The sequence below is a fragment of the Delphinapterus leucas genome, chromosome 19 (assembly GCF_059928025.1).
Source record: "Delphinapterus leucas isolate spDelLeu-1000000601 "Yukka" chromosome 19, BTC_Dleu_Yukka2, whole genome shotgun sequence".
NCBI classification, from domain to species: Eukaryota; Metazoa; Chordata; class Mammalia; order Artiodactyla; family Monodontidae; genus Delphinapterus; species Delphinapterus leucas.
In genome coordinates, this window is record NC_143147.1 from 56,051,621 (window position 1) to 56,066,215 (window position 14,595).

A 14,595-nucleotide genomic window follows, 5' to 3' on the forward strand; every position below is an offset into this window, starting at 1 on the left:
GAGGGCCCACACCTCTCCCTGTCCTCAGCGGCAGCTGAGGGTGCTACCAGCCAGTCCAGGACACGATCCCAGCCCTGGCTTAACAGCTCTGCGGGGAACCCAAGCAACAGGAAGCAGCCAGCAGGTGCCAACAGGGTCTTGAAGCCCCGCGTGCTCCCTTGGATTTGGCTGCATCCAAGGACCAGTGCTTCGGACAGAGGGTGTGTCCATGGCTCTCAGGTGCACTCCTGGTGCCCACTGGGTGGGGGTGGGGAATGGGGGGATGGGACGCTGGTTGGCAGACCAGAGGGAGCCAGCCTCCACGCAAAGCCTCTGCTACGCTGTCCTGGGGCCGGTGGGCCCTCGGGGTCCTCCTGTGAGCAGCTCCTTCCTGGTGGTGCAAGAGAAAGCAGAGCCTCCTCTGATTTCACCAGAGCGGATGGGGTAAGAGAAGGTGAACGCAGGTTGCCAGGATCCTAAAATCCAACAGACCGGCTGCTGAGCTCATTCCTTGGCGTCTGGGCAGATGTCTTATGTGCTTCTGACACGCACAGGTCGTGGCTTTCCCGTAGCTGTGCTGGCTGAGTTACCTCCCTGGTGTTTTTCCCCTTGTGGATTTCCTGGTCCTATAACCTATTTACACCTGCCCCAAACCCTGCCTCATCAGGAGGCATGTCTGTCCCAACACGGCCACCTTCCTGGAATTCAGCCCAAATCAATACTTTGGGGGACTTCCTGCAGTGTTTCAAGGAAGCTTTGCCCACAGAAACTAAGGAGGACTCTCCAGCCCCCAGACCCCGCCATGAACACCAGCAAGTAAACAAACACACCTCTCCCGTCCATCCTCCCACCCGCTAAGCCCACTGCTCCGGCTCCACCAGCCAGACTCCTACCCAGGAAGACAGCCAAGAACGACCCCTGGTCTGAGAGTGGTGGTCAAGTCTCTAAGGAGATGGAGCTGGCTTCCAAATCTAAAACTACTTTTATTTGTGGTTGGTTCAACATAACGTGCCATTATCAATCAGCAGAATTATAAAACTGTACAGGAGGTACAAAAATAGGCCGTTTAACTTAGATACCCTCACGTCATCAAGCTTTAAAAATACACATAAAAACTGTACAACCTGGCAGTTTATAAAATACAAAGCTAAAAAGAGGATTTTAGGTTCCACAGAGGATTGTATCACACAATTAACACAGACCCATCCAACAATTAACTGTCCACAGAGAAGACACAATGGCACAGAATTTAAAAAAAAAAAAAAAATCACTTAAAAATTAACATCTTTACCCCAACCAAATTATTTATCCTTTAATGACAAAACTACTATAAGGCGTCCATCCTGTGGAAGGATACAGTATAACTTTTCCGATTCCAGTTTTAAAATGGTCAGGGGTGTTGTCCAAAGCAAATCTGATGTGCTTTACGCAAGTGCAATTGTCACTGGATACACTTCAGAGTAAAAATTAAATAAATATAAATAGGTTAAATAAATAGGTCATTGCAAAAAGAACACTACCTAAGGTTTGCATCTGAGAATGCTGCGGAGTTGACTGGTAATGCTTTCTAGGTAAGCGGGGACTCCCCCGTCACAGCTTCTGGGACACTGAAAAGGAATACGGTACCCGCCAGACACTCAAGAGCACGGGGTGAGGCGGGTGGGGTGGGGACTTTGGCTGGAAGTGTTGGTTAAGGCTGCTCTAGGGGGGAGGCTCATCGCAGATACTGTCTTTGTGGTTTTCCAATGAATACAGAGAGGATTTAAGTGCCGATAAAAAAATCAGAACCTGTTACTCGTGGAAATCACTGTTTCATAAAGAAAACCAAGTACAAGGAAGAGTAGACACTTTGGTTTAAAGGATACCGGGTCCAACACCGGAAGGCGGAATTCTGGCTCATCCGTACAGGACACCTGGCAACTTTCTTCCAGGCAAGGCCAATGCGCCAGAGCACAGTTAACTGAAACAACTACTCCGGGATGGTGAAGGGTGGCCAAGGAAAAGAAACACTGGAAAATACGAGGAAGAGGGATTTCAGAAGCTAAATGAGCAGAGAGAAAGCTAAAGAGAATTTAAAGAGGCTCCTTACAGGCGTGCTGTGCTCTGTCTTCCAGCACAGAAGGCTGTGAAAACGGAACCAGCCACCTTCCTGGAGGACTTCAAGGCTGAGGATCCGATGAACAGAGATGCACAATGAGAACAGTCCCGGGAAATCCAAGCCTGGCCACAGTCTAACTTCAGAGAAGAAAGTGGCCAAGAGGACAAAGCCCTGCAACCCAAAGGCCCCCCCACACCTTCGAGGTCAGATCAACCACCAGTTCATCTCTTTCACTGCGGTGATAAATGAATCGCGTTCACACAAAACCTCCCCCAAAGCATCAGGGCGAGCTCTGATAAGGACCCTTCTTCTCCAGTTGGTGGGAAGGAAGCACTTTGCTGGACCCACTAACCTGTGGCTCTTCCACTGAAATATACGTAATGGGTCGGAATAACGTCTCCCTGGGAAGAGCCTATGATGACTCTTGCACTGAGTGAGGGGGAGATGGGAGGGGACCTTTGCATCTGGGATTTTATACATCAGCCACCAGGTGGTTTAGTGACTTATCATGTAACACCAATGATTCCCAAGAGTGCAGACGCTCTGGTGCCCAGTGACAGGTGGAGCTCTCTAAAAATTGAAGTTAAAAGGACTCAATAAGCAACATGAGAATTCTGGCAGGTGTGCCAAAGACAGATTCGATACAAGGGTCAACACAAGATTTAAATAGATTATGGTGTCCTTGGGATCCCTAACAGATGCAAATAAATTCTGTCTTAAAGATGAAGATGGTGTACTTGTAAAAAGTCAAACAGCCTTCAAAGAATCATACTAAAGATCAAACAGCTCAGCAGTGACAGGACACGCGGCAGGTGCAGAACCCTCTTTTCGAGAAAGGAAGACACCTTCCCGCTGCGCCGAGCACAACAGGAAACCAGAATTCTAGAGACCAGGATGGGATAAACCAGATGGTGCCCACAAGAGACCTTTTCGAGCGGCCTGGAGGACTGACGGGTGACTGGGTTCCCAAAGGTGATGGAGAGAAGATGGACAGAAGGCAATCTGACCCCGGATCTGATGGGTGAAAACCCCAAACGCACGCCCTTCCCCACGTCCGCATCTTCTTGGCAGCACTGATATTTACTCACTGCCGTCTATCACTGGCTCATATGAAAGCCAAGGTTTTGCCTATTTTGTTCACCTGTGTCCCTAGCATGCGATATCCTGCCCAGCTCATACAGTAAGTGCTCAAATAAAATACACTGAATAAATGAGTTTGAGAAAGTTGGGTAGTTAAAAACTAGTATTGCAAGCAGAAAAGGAATTTTAAAAAAAGCTGTCCTGGAGGCAAGCTGGGCCAAAATAGAGAGATGACATAAACCCTGGGCTGCTGAGAATGACCTGGCTACTCCCCAGAGAGAACATTCAGCAGCGACCACGAGGCAAGGCAGCTGCCTCGCCAACAGCCCCCCCCGCCACTGCCCCCAACACAGGAAGCTGACGGTCCTTTAAATTGCTCATGGCACCTTCTCCACTTCGTACTGTCTCACCATCAGGCCCGGAGGCAAAGCGACCTGCAGAGCTGCCACAGAACAGCGCGGGAGGGCGCTGGCTCAGGAGCATCAGAGCGGGGAGAAGAAAACCGTCCGGCTGTGTTCCTGAAAAACGGACAGCGTGGTACAAGACACCACGATGCTGACCAAGGATGCCGGGGTTCCCAGGTCTAAATGAGGTAACTGATGAGGTTTAAAGATGTAGGATAATATTAAAAGGAGAAAAGAAAAAAAAGTGACATTAGGCATTAGGAAAGGAAGGGAACTGAATTCTCTGAAGGCAGAATGAGCGCTTTTGACGAGTGGCCCTCATTCAAATTCACCACCAGAAAACGTCTTACAAGGAGAAGAAACAGCGATTTCTCTGTTAGTTAGTAAAACTAGACAGTAACATTCTTCCTGCTGAGAGGAGTCTCTGGGTTCACTAGGACCGAACTGCAACGATCCATTCCCCTGGCTGGAGAAAGTACATGCAAAACGCTTCCTTACGTGGTACCCTGACTGCATTTAACCTCTAAGGCTCTCGGTAGAGAAAAGACAGAGGAGTTTTTGACTAAAACTAAAGTTAAAAATTATATTAATTTTAGGGGGAAAAAACCCCATGGTATTGACATAATTTAGAGAATATTACTTTCATACATGTATATAGTGTTGCTATAACGTTTTACTCTTCAGCATTAGAGAATGTTCAACATATGAACACTCTTTCTGGAGGGGATGGGACTTTGGGTACCTTACAAAATAGAAGATGTATTCTATATTTTGCATTACTTCCTCACAAGCTTCAAGTTAAGTTCAGCTCACGCTAATGTAGCATTCTACAGTATGATCAAAATATAAAGTTATTAAAATCTGCCAAGAGAAACATAAAAGCCTGCCCGAAAGTGTGCGGTGACCCTGGCCTTGGCCCTCTAACCCCTGGCCCGTCCTGCCGGCCCCAGGGACAGAGCAGCCTCATCGCCTACCTGCTGGCCAGGGCTCTCCCCGGGTGGCCATGAGTGTCCCATTTGGCCTGCTCCCCTCTGGTCCCAAAGGCCTGTCCCTGCCTGGGTTGGAGCTGCTTTCCTTCATAGCCAGGGGACTTATCACCTCCTGCCCCCAAATGCTCCTAAACATCCCCAAGCACCCCAGGGCACGACTCCACCAAAGCCCACCATTCAGGCCACCGGTGCCCTGGGCCACAGCTGTCTCAGAACGCAGCATCCTCTTTGTTTCTGAGAGACCCGTAGACACAGACTCACCTTCCAGAGTTCCAGGCTGGCCTCTCCCCACACCGCGTCCCCACCCTCAAGGCTCTCGCCACCCCCGAGGAAACACTGGTTACAATGACCTGGGAACCTGTGGGCGCGTCTGTGATCAGTGAGGCATCTCCGATCCCTGGGGGTGGCGCCCTCTGAAGGTCCTCCTCCTCCTGGGCACCCTCTCCTCCGGAGCCCTGCTTCTAGGGGAGGCTGCACTTAGTGCACCTCGGCCCGGCTGGTCCAAGAGAGAGATGCTCCCGGTCCCAGCACGTAGGCACCACTGAGGGTTCCCTCAGCTCTCTTCCTTAAGGGCCCACACAGTGGCATCTCACAGGAAGTTTTAAAAGAAACGGAAGTCTGAAGCGAGTTTATCCAGGAGAAGGCAGAGGGTGCTCCCCTCTGCCTCTGGGAATGGCCCTCCTTCGCAGCCGTCCCCCGATGGTCAAGCTTTCACGGCCAATGTCTTCCCAGCTCCCTCGTGGGTCGGGAGGGGGGGCGGGGTCACGCCTCCCACTTCCCGGGGTCAGCATCCTCCCCTGCTGGCTGCAGAGCAGGCAGCTCGAGGCACTTGGCTTTGCAGCCTGGTCTCCCTGCTCGGCAGGAGACGCCAGGCTGTGGCTTGTAGAGACCAGGCCCTTGGTCCCAGCGGGGCCGCCGGCACGGAGGCCGCCTGGCTCAGAGGGCGTCTGGAGTCACTGGGGGCCGGGGCTCGGGGGGCTCGTGGTAGTAGGGCTGGAAGGGCCTCTCGCGGCGGCACAGCTCCATGGCACGGTAGGTGTGGGAGAGGAGGTGAGGGAAGCGCGAGGTGAAGTAGCGCACGAAGCCGTCGGGAAGGGGGCCTAGCGTCTCCCGCACCTCCTCGGGCAGCTCCCGGTAGTGGTGCTTCTGTAGACGGGAGGGGGGGCGACACAGACCCACGGTCAGCAGAGAGGAGCCCGCGGGACCCGGCAAGACCCTCGCTCAAGAAACACCGACCGTTAGGCCGCGTAAAGGAACCACCCACCAGCTCCTGGCGCCGCTTCCCCTCCTTCCGGGGAGGCCTCGGAGCCGAGCGAGGCCTGCGCGGGGAGGGCGGGGCGAGGCCGGTGAGGGGAGGGCGGGGCCCGCCCCGGGGCGGGAAGGGCCCCCGTCAGAAGGAGTTTATTTGTGCACATCCAGGCACCGAACAAGTCAGCAAAGGATGTAGCACCCGGGAGCCCGCTTCTAGCAGAGGCTGCACTGTGACCTGTATCCCCGCCTCAACATCCCTGGAGAGAAAGTTCATTCAGGGGAAGAAACAGCCTCTAGTGTTTCCTGTGCAGCCAAGGCCTCCCAGCCTCTGTGAGGTCCTCATCCAGAGGGGCTGGAGGACCCCCAGAGAAGGGATATGAGCAGGGGGGGCTGCGCTGCGGCCCCGCCCGGACCGCCGTGTGCTCATAGCCCTCACCTTATTTCTCATGGCCCGGAGGAGATCTCGGACAGAGCCGCCTTTATAGGTTCTGAATTTACGCAGATCTAGGAAAAAAACAAGGAAGGCAATGTAACAGACAAACAGATTTCGAAAGAAAACAATTCCTGGGGCTCCTGGGGATCAAGCAATCGGACCAAATCATGACCTAACTCCATTCTTGTCACTGACAGGCGCACTTCCCCAGACTGAACCCCAGGGCGGCAGTGTTAGTCTGAATTCCACCTCCCTTTCTCACCTGCGATCAGAAATGACCGCTGAGGGCATGACACCTGTCACTGACCTGTCACTCTGAGAGACAACTGGGACACACGTCAGAGCAATGGTGTGACCTGTATCCAAACCACAGGAAGCCTCAATCCCAGAAGCGGTATTTGGAGCCCCAAACGGCCTGGAGTTGCCGTTTCCACGTCTGCTTCTCAGAAACAGCTGCTGTTTTTGCACCGCTTCCACCAACACTGACCCCGGGGGCACCGCGAGGTCACCTGTCTGGAGGGGGACAGTGATGTTCTCCCTCCAGTCCATCTTCACGACAGCCCGCCCGCCGCGCTCCAGCTGCTTCACTATCGGGCCGTCTAGGGACTCCTTCTCTATCCGGTCACTCACGTCCTGGGAGGGGGACAGGGCAACAGGTAACAGTCAGTGTGCAGAGGCTCTGAGAGCCAGAGGACGGACACTCTGAGTGCCGGGACGGCCACCCCTGCCTGAGCCTCAGCCCAGAGCCGGGCAGCAAGCGTCCTGCCTTCTCCCCTGTCCATCACCTCTTCCCTGGGAGCAGCCCCGTCTGCCACTCGCTGAGGAGAGGCCGACACGGACCATCTCCACCTCAGACCTACAGTGCCTCGCCCGTGTTTCGCACATACAGGGTCACGTGTGCAATCCATATTCATCGATGAACCAAAAAAAAAAAAAAAGGTCCATTTTGATTCGCATCCTGTGACTTTTGTGTACCCACTGGAACAGGACATGCTCAGAGCCATGACTGATGCAGGGTTGTCACTCCTCATTCAAACAATTAGGAAAGACAGACGAAGCCAAGACTTCTTTCAGAGGAGAAAAGCTGGTGACAAGAGTGTGGGCTCTGGAGGCCCCGGCCCTGGATCTAAATCCTGCTCGGGGTCCGAGGTATGCACCTGAGCACGGACCTCTCTGAGCCCCGGCCAGTGAGACAGGTCCACCAAGCAGCCTCATGGGGCTCACGGGCCCAGCCACTCCACAGCACATGGGGTCTTCCCGGACCAGGGCACGAACCCGCATCCCCCGCATCGGCAGGCGGACTCTCAACCACTGCGCCACCAGGGAAGCCCTGGCTTTTCTTTCTTTGATGAAGATGAAGTCAGACTGGCTGACCGTCTAACTTGCAGTTGCAGGAAGAAAGCCTTGGTGGGGGGGGATTGATGGTCAACTCGGGTACACGGGGGGCACATGGTGCTGAGCCGCAAAGTCGGTACAGCTAGTGACGTGGATGGAAGCTGGGGGTGTTCGCAAGACACGTGACTTGGAGATACTGAGAGTTTACATCCTAACCCTGGTGGGGTGAAGGTCCCTTTGTGTGAGCTTCATTCCTGCTCTATATCTTGTGATCATCAAAGTGACCTGGATAGGGACCTCCCTGGTGGTCCAGTGGCTAAGACTCTGCGCTCCCAATGCAGGAGGCCCGGGTTCGATCCCTGGTCGGGGAACTAGATCCCACATGTATGCCGGAACTAAGAGTTCACATGCCGCAACTAAAGAACCCACATGCTAAGACTAGGGAACCCGCGTGCCAAACTAAGCCCTGGTGCAGCCAAATAAATAAATAAATAAATAAAAAGAAGGACATTAATCAAAAAATGTTAATAATATTTAAAAAAAACACACATACAACAAAGTGACCTGGCTAGTGTGAAGGTCCCTGGAAGACACCTGACCTCAGACGTAATGTTATCGCACACTTAGAGTACAGTATAGTGTAAACATGAACTCTTATATGCACCGGGAAACCAAAACGTTCATGTGGCTCACGTTATTGCGATATTTGCTTTATCAGGGTGGTCTGGAGCCAAACCCGGTCTGCCCGTATGGAGAAAATATATTAAAATGTCAACTGTGGTTATCTCTCGGTTATGGAATTACGGGGTCATTTGTTTTATTCTTTGTCCTTTGCTGTAGTTTCTGGAAAAAAAACTGGAAAGGTTACATGAAAATTTTTGATAAAGGAAACAAATGTCTCCACCTGGAAGAACTGGAGCTGCTTTTCTAGGCTCCAGAAGAACGGGTGTTTCAGCACATGCTTCGCTGACGGGCGCTTCTGAGGATCCATTGCAATCATCTTCTCTATTAACTCCCGGGCAATAACGTCTTCTACAAAGGAGGAAAATAAACATGCAACTTGTTATTACCAGCCTATTACCTACCTGTGCTTATTACCACAAGCAAATACCCAAAACCCTGACAGTCTGCATGCCCTGTGACTCAAGGTTCTACGGACAGGAACTCAATCCAATAACATAAGAGCTTGCACAAGACTTCAGCTAAGGAGTCCTCACTGCGCGGTTAGTGAAAAAGAGTGATTGGAAATACTCGATACCAGAGGCTCGGGTGACACCATTGTGCCTCCACGCGCTGGACTGTGGGCCACCAGGATGACGTGCTGGCTGAATGCGGACGGACGCAGAGAGAGTCAAGATGAAGTTTAAAAACGAGCGTGCTGCAAAATACTATGCACTATTTAACCCCATTTTTATAAAAATATGCATGCATGTCTAGATAGATGATCAGAATAATAGATACAAAGGTATTAGTAGCAGTCATTCATCACTGTATAATGGGATTCTAGCCTTTATGCTAATCTGTTTTGTCTCCAGGGAATAAGGAAAATTAATCCATGGGCAAAACAGTAAGATGGTTTAAATTTTTTCAAAAGGCAACAGTGGGGTGTCACGGGCCAATTATAATGCGGGAAACCCTGAAGTCAGGCAGAAAGACTTGCCACCTGCGTGCCTGGAGAGCGAGGACCCAGCCCGTCTGTCCTCAGCCCAGGCCGCATGCGCTGACCACTGGCCCACACATGAGAGCCCAGTGTATGCAGCATGGCCTTTCCGTCTCCCCAAACGTCAGGGCAGGAAGGGACCTCAGATTATTTAACCCTCAAGAGTCACAAGCTGGAAAACAGAGGTCCCCCAAGGGGGCCTTACCCAGGTCACACAGGTCATCGTGTGACCTGAAGGAACCTGGGAGCTGCTTGGCTTTAGAAGGTGGCACTTCGAGGACACCCTACCCAGCCCTCCACCAGCTCTGGACCCAGTCGTCAGTTCACTGAGGCCCACAGGGCGAGCAGCTGGAAAGAAGGGCCTCCGGGGAGTCAGAGCCGGCCCCACCCCCGCCCACAGGGGCCGCTCCCGAGGCCCCCCAGCCCTGCTGCCCGCTTACCATGCTTCTCAGGGTGCAGGCAGTCCAGGCTGCAGGCGCCCAGGAGGATGTTGGCCTGCCGCTGCAGGGACTTGCCAAAAGGGTGGCTGCCCTCAGATATCACGTAGTAAAAGACACAGCCCGCAGAGAAGATGTCCACCGTGTAGGTCTGAAAAGAAACTCGGGGCATCAGAGGGCTTCAGGGGAGAATTCTCATTCTAAGTCAGCAGCAGAGGAGGGGGTGTTGCTGCTGATTCTTCCACCTAGAAGGTGCCTTAGGAGAGCCGGCTGAAAGTTCTGACGGCCTCAGAGCGGTGCTGGGTGCCCCGCAGGTCCCACACGAGTGCTGGAGGTCCCAGTGGAGAACTGGGCTCTGGACCCAATGCCTGCGATGCCTGCTGGCTCTGCCACTGGCCCTCGGAAGCCCCTTGGTCACTCTGCACCTCAGCATCCATGACCATGAAACGAGGAGGACCCCATGGGGCTGTTGTGAAGATCAGACGCACACGTTTAGTGTGGAAACGGTGGCTCAAACCAGTGCTTGGCCCACAGGACGCTCTCTCCCTGCGGGTAGTTATTCCTCACCCAACCAGCATGCAACTCCTCGTGGGCAGGAATTTCTGTGCGTTTGCTTCCCTGTTGTACCCCCAGGGACTTCCAAGGTGCCCACATATGACAGGTCTTAACACTGGGTTAATAAACGAAATAAAACCAGTTTTTGGTGGGAATACCTTGGTGGTCCAGTGGTTAGGACTTCGCACTTTCACTGCCGAGGGCGCGGGTTTGATCCCTGGTCAGGGAACTAAGATCCCGCAAGCCACGTGGCGTGGCCAAAAAAAAAGAGTTTTTGGTTCAAAAACAGTCCCAGAGAACATATGTATATGTATAACTGATTCACTTTGTTATACAGCAGAAACTAACACACCATTGTAAAGCAATTATACCCCAATAAAGATGTTAAAAAATAAATAAATAAAATAAAATAGACAAAAAAAACCCAAAACAGTCCCAGAAAAAGATTAGTTAACAAATTTCCAGTGAGCTCACTTTGATGTTATCTAATAACACGTCTCACTTATCCCGTGAAACCATTCCATGCCTACAGATGAAATGTGTGTGTATGACGCCTAGCATGTCTACATGGGGTGTTACACTGGGATGGCTCCCGAGCACGGCGTGGGTCCCTCACGTCAGGCCCCACCACTCGGATTCTCCACCAGACAACGTGAGGCTCTAGCGAGAGAAAGCCAGGAGCTCATCACCTTCCTCACTGGAGAAAACACACCCTTCACAAGAGCCCTGTGAGGTGAGCAGAGCAAATGTCACCATCCCCAGATGAAGACACGGACAGAAAGGCTCAATGACAAGCCCAGGGTCACTGCTGGATAGCGACAAACCAGGACAAGATGCAGGTCTTATTCCTGAGCCCAGTCATCTTTGTTCTACTTCACCAGAATGTTCCTTAGGTGGGTGACAGATTCAGGACAGGAGGAACAAGTCCACCACCACTGAAGCGCTCACCTGGTGGCCACTTCTCACCTACTGACTGTGTCGTTAATGCTCTCCGTGTTCCGTTTTCTGCAGCTCAGGCTGCCTGACTCTCCAGCATCCTTACCACTCATGCTGCCCCCTGGGGGCTTGCGTCCCACATGCTGGGTCCCTCTGCCCCCAACTCTATGGGCTCATCTCTAGGCTCAGTTATGTTCTTTCCCAAACTCATTTCTGCCACTTATCCTTGTAGTTTAAATACTCCATAAGCTGAAAAAATACACGGGCCGCCAAGTTTGAGGTAAGCTGAATCTTTGGAAAGACTCAATGCGAGGGAGTTGCTACAAAAACTGCTGTGGAATTAGGTGTGGGAGACTCAACTGTAAGCGACAGGACATAAATAGCTGAAAGCTGGGATTCTGCTTCCAAATCGCTTAGGAGGCGTCTGAAATGTCTAAGTCTCGATCGAGAAGTCACCGAAGGCATGTGAGTGTGCTGCACGCAAGCGAGGAAACGAACAAGTCCATTCAGTTGGACCCAAGTCAAAAAAAAGATCTTGTCTTACATCAAAGACTTCCTTAAAGAGTCACATTACTTACTTTAAGTTAAAATAAAATGTTTAAGGTGTGTATGTATTTCCTTATGCTTTTTCATCGTAACTGACCTTTTTGATTAACTGACCAGCTGCAGTCCCCAGTGAGTAGGATAAGAGGCTCCACTGAATCTAATCTATTTTAGGATGGCTGATCCCATCCAGATCTGGTCGGGGAGCGTCAGATAATCCTCCAATGTCTTGCTGGGCTAGAAAGCAAGGTGCTCAAACACGACTGGGCTCTCAGCAAAAGGATGCAGGAGCCAGCGCGAAGGGGCTCCTGTTGGCCAAACTGGAACAATTTGAGTACCAAAAGGAATAGGAACAAAAACAAACAAAAATGAATAAGGACTACAATGGACTATACTGCTATTTTTTTTAAAATCCATGAGTCCACAGAGAGAGAGAGAGAAAAGGAATATAAATAAAGTTCTTCTTTACAGAAAAATGTCAGCTAATAAATGTAGACTTTCTACTGAATGCAGTGATTCAGGCAAGGATTGCCCATGGATGCTGAACCATCAGGTGAGTGACTGTTGGTAATGCGATATTCACGCTCTGCCAGAGTATCGCCCCACACAGTCCTAACAAAGGGGAGATGCCAGTGTCACCGCCCGCACCAGCTGCTTCAACTCGGCATCACCATTAGGGATGCAGTAATGGTACAACCCGACTGGGACTGTTCTTACCAAAAACACTTAACTTGAATCTAGTCAAGCCCTTAGACCTATGTCTAGTTCACAGGAATACAAGGAACAGGCAAGTTAAATACCACCAAGAGGAAATGAGTGAGCGAATCCCGAGTGAGGCATGCTACAGAGAAGTGCCCCGACTCTGCAAAGAGCCACCGTCGTGGGACAAGAAAGCTGGGAGAACTGTGTTGAGGAAAGGAGATAGTTGAAGCGTCATGTAACATACACACCTAATTGGGTCCTGCTTTACAGAAACCAGCTCTATAAGAGACATTTGGTGAACAACTGGGGAAACTTGAATATGCATTGAACACTAGGTATCAATGGAAACAGTATTAATGGCTGAGGTGTGAGCATGGGTAGGTGGTCAGGAGGTAGAATGTACCTGTCCTTGGGAGACGTGTGCTGAGTTGTTTAAGGTAAAGGGCTGGGAGGCCTGCCACTCGTATTCGAATGGTTGCAGGAACAGACAGAAAGTGAAAAATACGGACGAATGTTGAATCTGGGTACAGGTACAGAGGTATTCACTGCTCTCAATTTTCTGTATGTCTAAAAATTCTCAAAATAGAAAGCTGGAAAAACAAAAACAAATTAAAAACAGAATGAAAACTGGAAGTTTGCTCACCTTACGCAAGTCCTGATTTTCCAGTTGCCCAAAATAGGGGGGGAAAGGATTGGAAGAGTACGGGGGAAAAAAACAGACAACTGCCTACATTCACCCCTTTCATTCCTCTGGACAGAAGACAGTGTTAGAGTGCCGGCAGAGTGCTGCTGGGGGAGAAGCTCTCCGCTACAGAAACGTCCCTCTCTGGCAGTGAGCGCTCCAGCCCACCCCCCTGGGCCTGGAGGCTCTGAATCCCCCGGGAACAAGAGGCTGCTTCTGCAGTTTTCACAGAGCCACGCCTACACTCACGGGGTTCTCCTTGCAGTCTTCGCTCAGCATCTCCGGGGCGATCCAGCCTTCTGTGCCGGGCACCCCTGAGCGGCGGCTGAAGCTGTGTCTGCCCACTGCCAGCTTCTTACAGAGGCCGAAGTCGGAGATCATGGCCTTGATCCTGCCGTGTGCGCTGGGCATGGAGAGGAGGATGTTGTGTGGCTTCAGGTCTCTGTGAACTAACACAAAACTCCAGGTTAGTCCTGTGCTTGGACTCCTTCTGCGATGGGGATGGGCCCTCCTCAGATTCTCAACAGACCCGCTGCTGCCTGTAAAGGTTCTGGCTCTCAAATGTGTTAAGTCCTCTCTTTCTTCAACAACAGGGACCCGGTGAGGCAGCAAAGAGCTTCGACAGAGGCAAGGCCCACCTGAGCAAGTTGTCCCCCCGCCTGATAAGGGGAGGCTTCTCACCGATGTTGAGGGAGTGCAGGTGGGCCAGGCCCGAGGTGGTCTGCTGCAGCAAGGTGATGGGCTCCAGGCCGAGGTGGGCAAAGTCTTTCTGCTCCACGTACTGCAAGAGACACGAAGGCTGGGTCACGGCACAGGGCCCTCAGGACTTCGCTCCTCAGCATACCTTCTCTCTCTCTTTTTTTTTTTTTTGCGGTACGCGGGCCTCTCACTGTTGTGGCCTCTCCCGTTGCAGAGCACAGGCTCCGGACGCGCAGGCCCAGTGGCGATGGCCCACGGGCCATGGCCCACGGGCCTAGCCACTGCGCAGCATGTGGGATCCTCCTGGACCGGGGCACGAACCCGTGCCCCCTGCATCGGCAGGCGGACTCTCAACCACTGCGCCAGCAGGGAAGCCCTCTCTCTCTTTTTTTAAGTGATTCAATTTTATTTAGAAAAATTCGGCCCGAAGGTTTTTGCTTTAATAAACATTTGGTATTGGGTCAGCTCGTTTTCTTTGATCATATTTTAACAAACAAATGGGAAGTTTTATTGACAATATTCTCCGTTCAAATCCGTATTTTCCAGCAGACTTTCTTTTCCCCTGAAAGACTGACTTAAAACAAGCAAACAAACAAAGCTCCAGCTTACTAGTTTATAATGAGATGACGAGAGGGTAAGAAACCCAAGTTCATTGCCTCCTACAGGTAAGCCTGCAATGAAGCCAAATGATACTGAAATATCACAGTTGCACAGCCTGGAAACTGCGCAAAAGGGGTTCAATGGATTATCTTAATGACTCAAGTCATCAACTAGCATCCCCCTAGCCCACACCAGCCCTGACCGGCGATGGG

General features: G+C 51.6%; 1 protein-coding gene across 3 annotated transcripts in view; it reads right to left on the bottom strand.

The window, feature by feature from the left end:
* Nucleotides 1–14,595, bottom strand: part of ERN1 (endoplasmic reticulum to nucleus signaling 1) — a 95,582-nt gene that overhangs the window by 12,007 nt on the left and 68,980 nt on the right. The window contains exons 16-22 of one of the 3 annotated variants that reach the window (XR_016389019.1): nt 13,766–13,865; nt 13,334–13,533; nt 9,670–9,817; nt 8,474–8,601; nt 6,744–6,867; nt 6,238–6,305; nt 4,901–5,696 (exon numbers count right to left, since the gene is read on the bottom strand). Coding sequence is in view for 2 of the 3 variants with exons in the window: in XM_022589151.3 (XP_022444859.1) it covers nt 5,487–5,696; nt 6,238–6,305; nt 6,744–6,867; nt 8,474–8,601; nt 9,670–9,817; nt 13,334–13,533; nt 13,766–13,865 (978 nt within the window). In the remaining variant the exon portion in view is untranslated. Of the gene's footprint in view, nt 1–942; nt 5,697–6,237; nt 6,306–6,541; nt 6,868–8,473; nt 8,602–9,669; nt 9,818–13,333; nt 13,534–13,765; nt 13,866–14,595 lie in introns of those variants that run through there. The other 2 variants (XM_022589151.3, XM_089901421.1) reach the window with 2 other exon arrangements.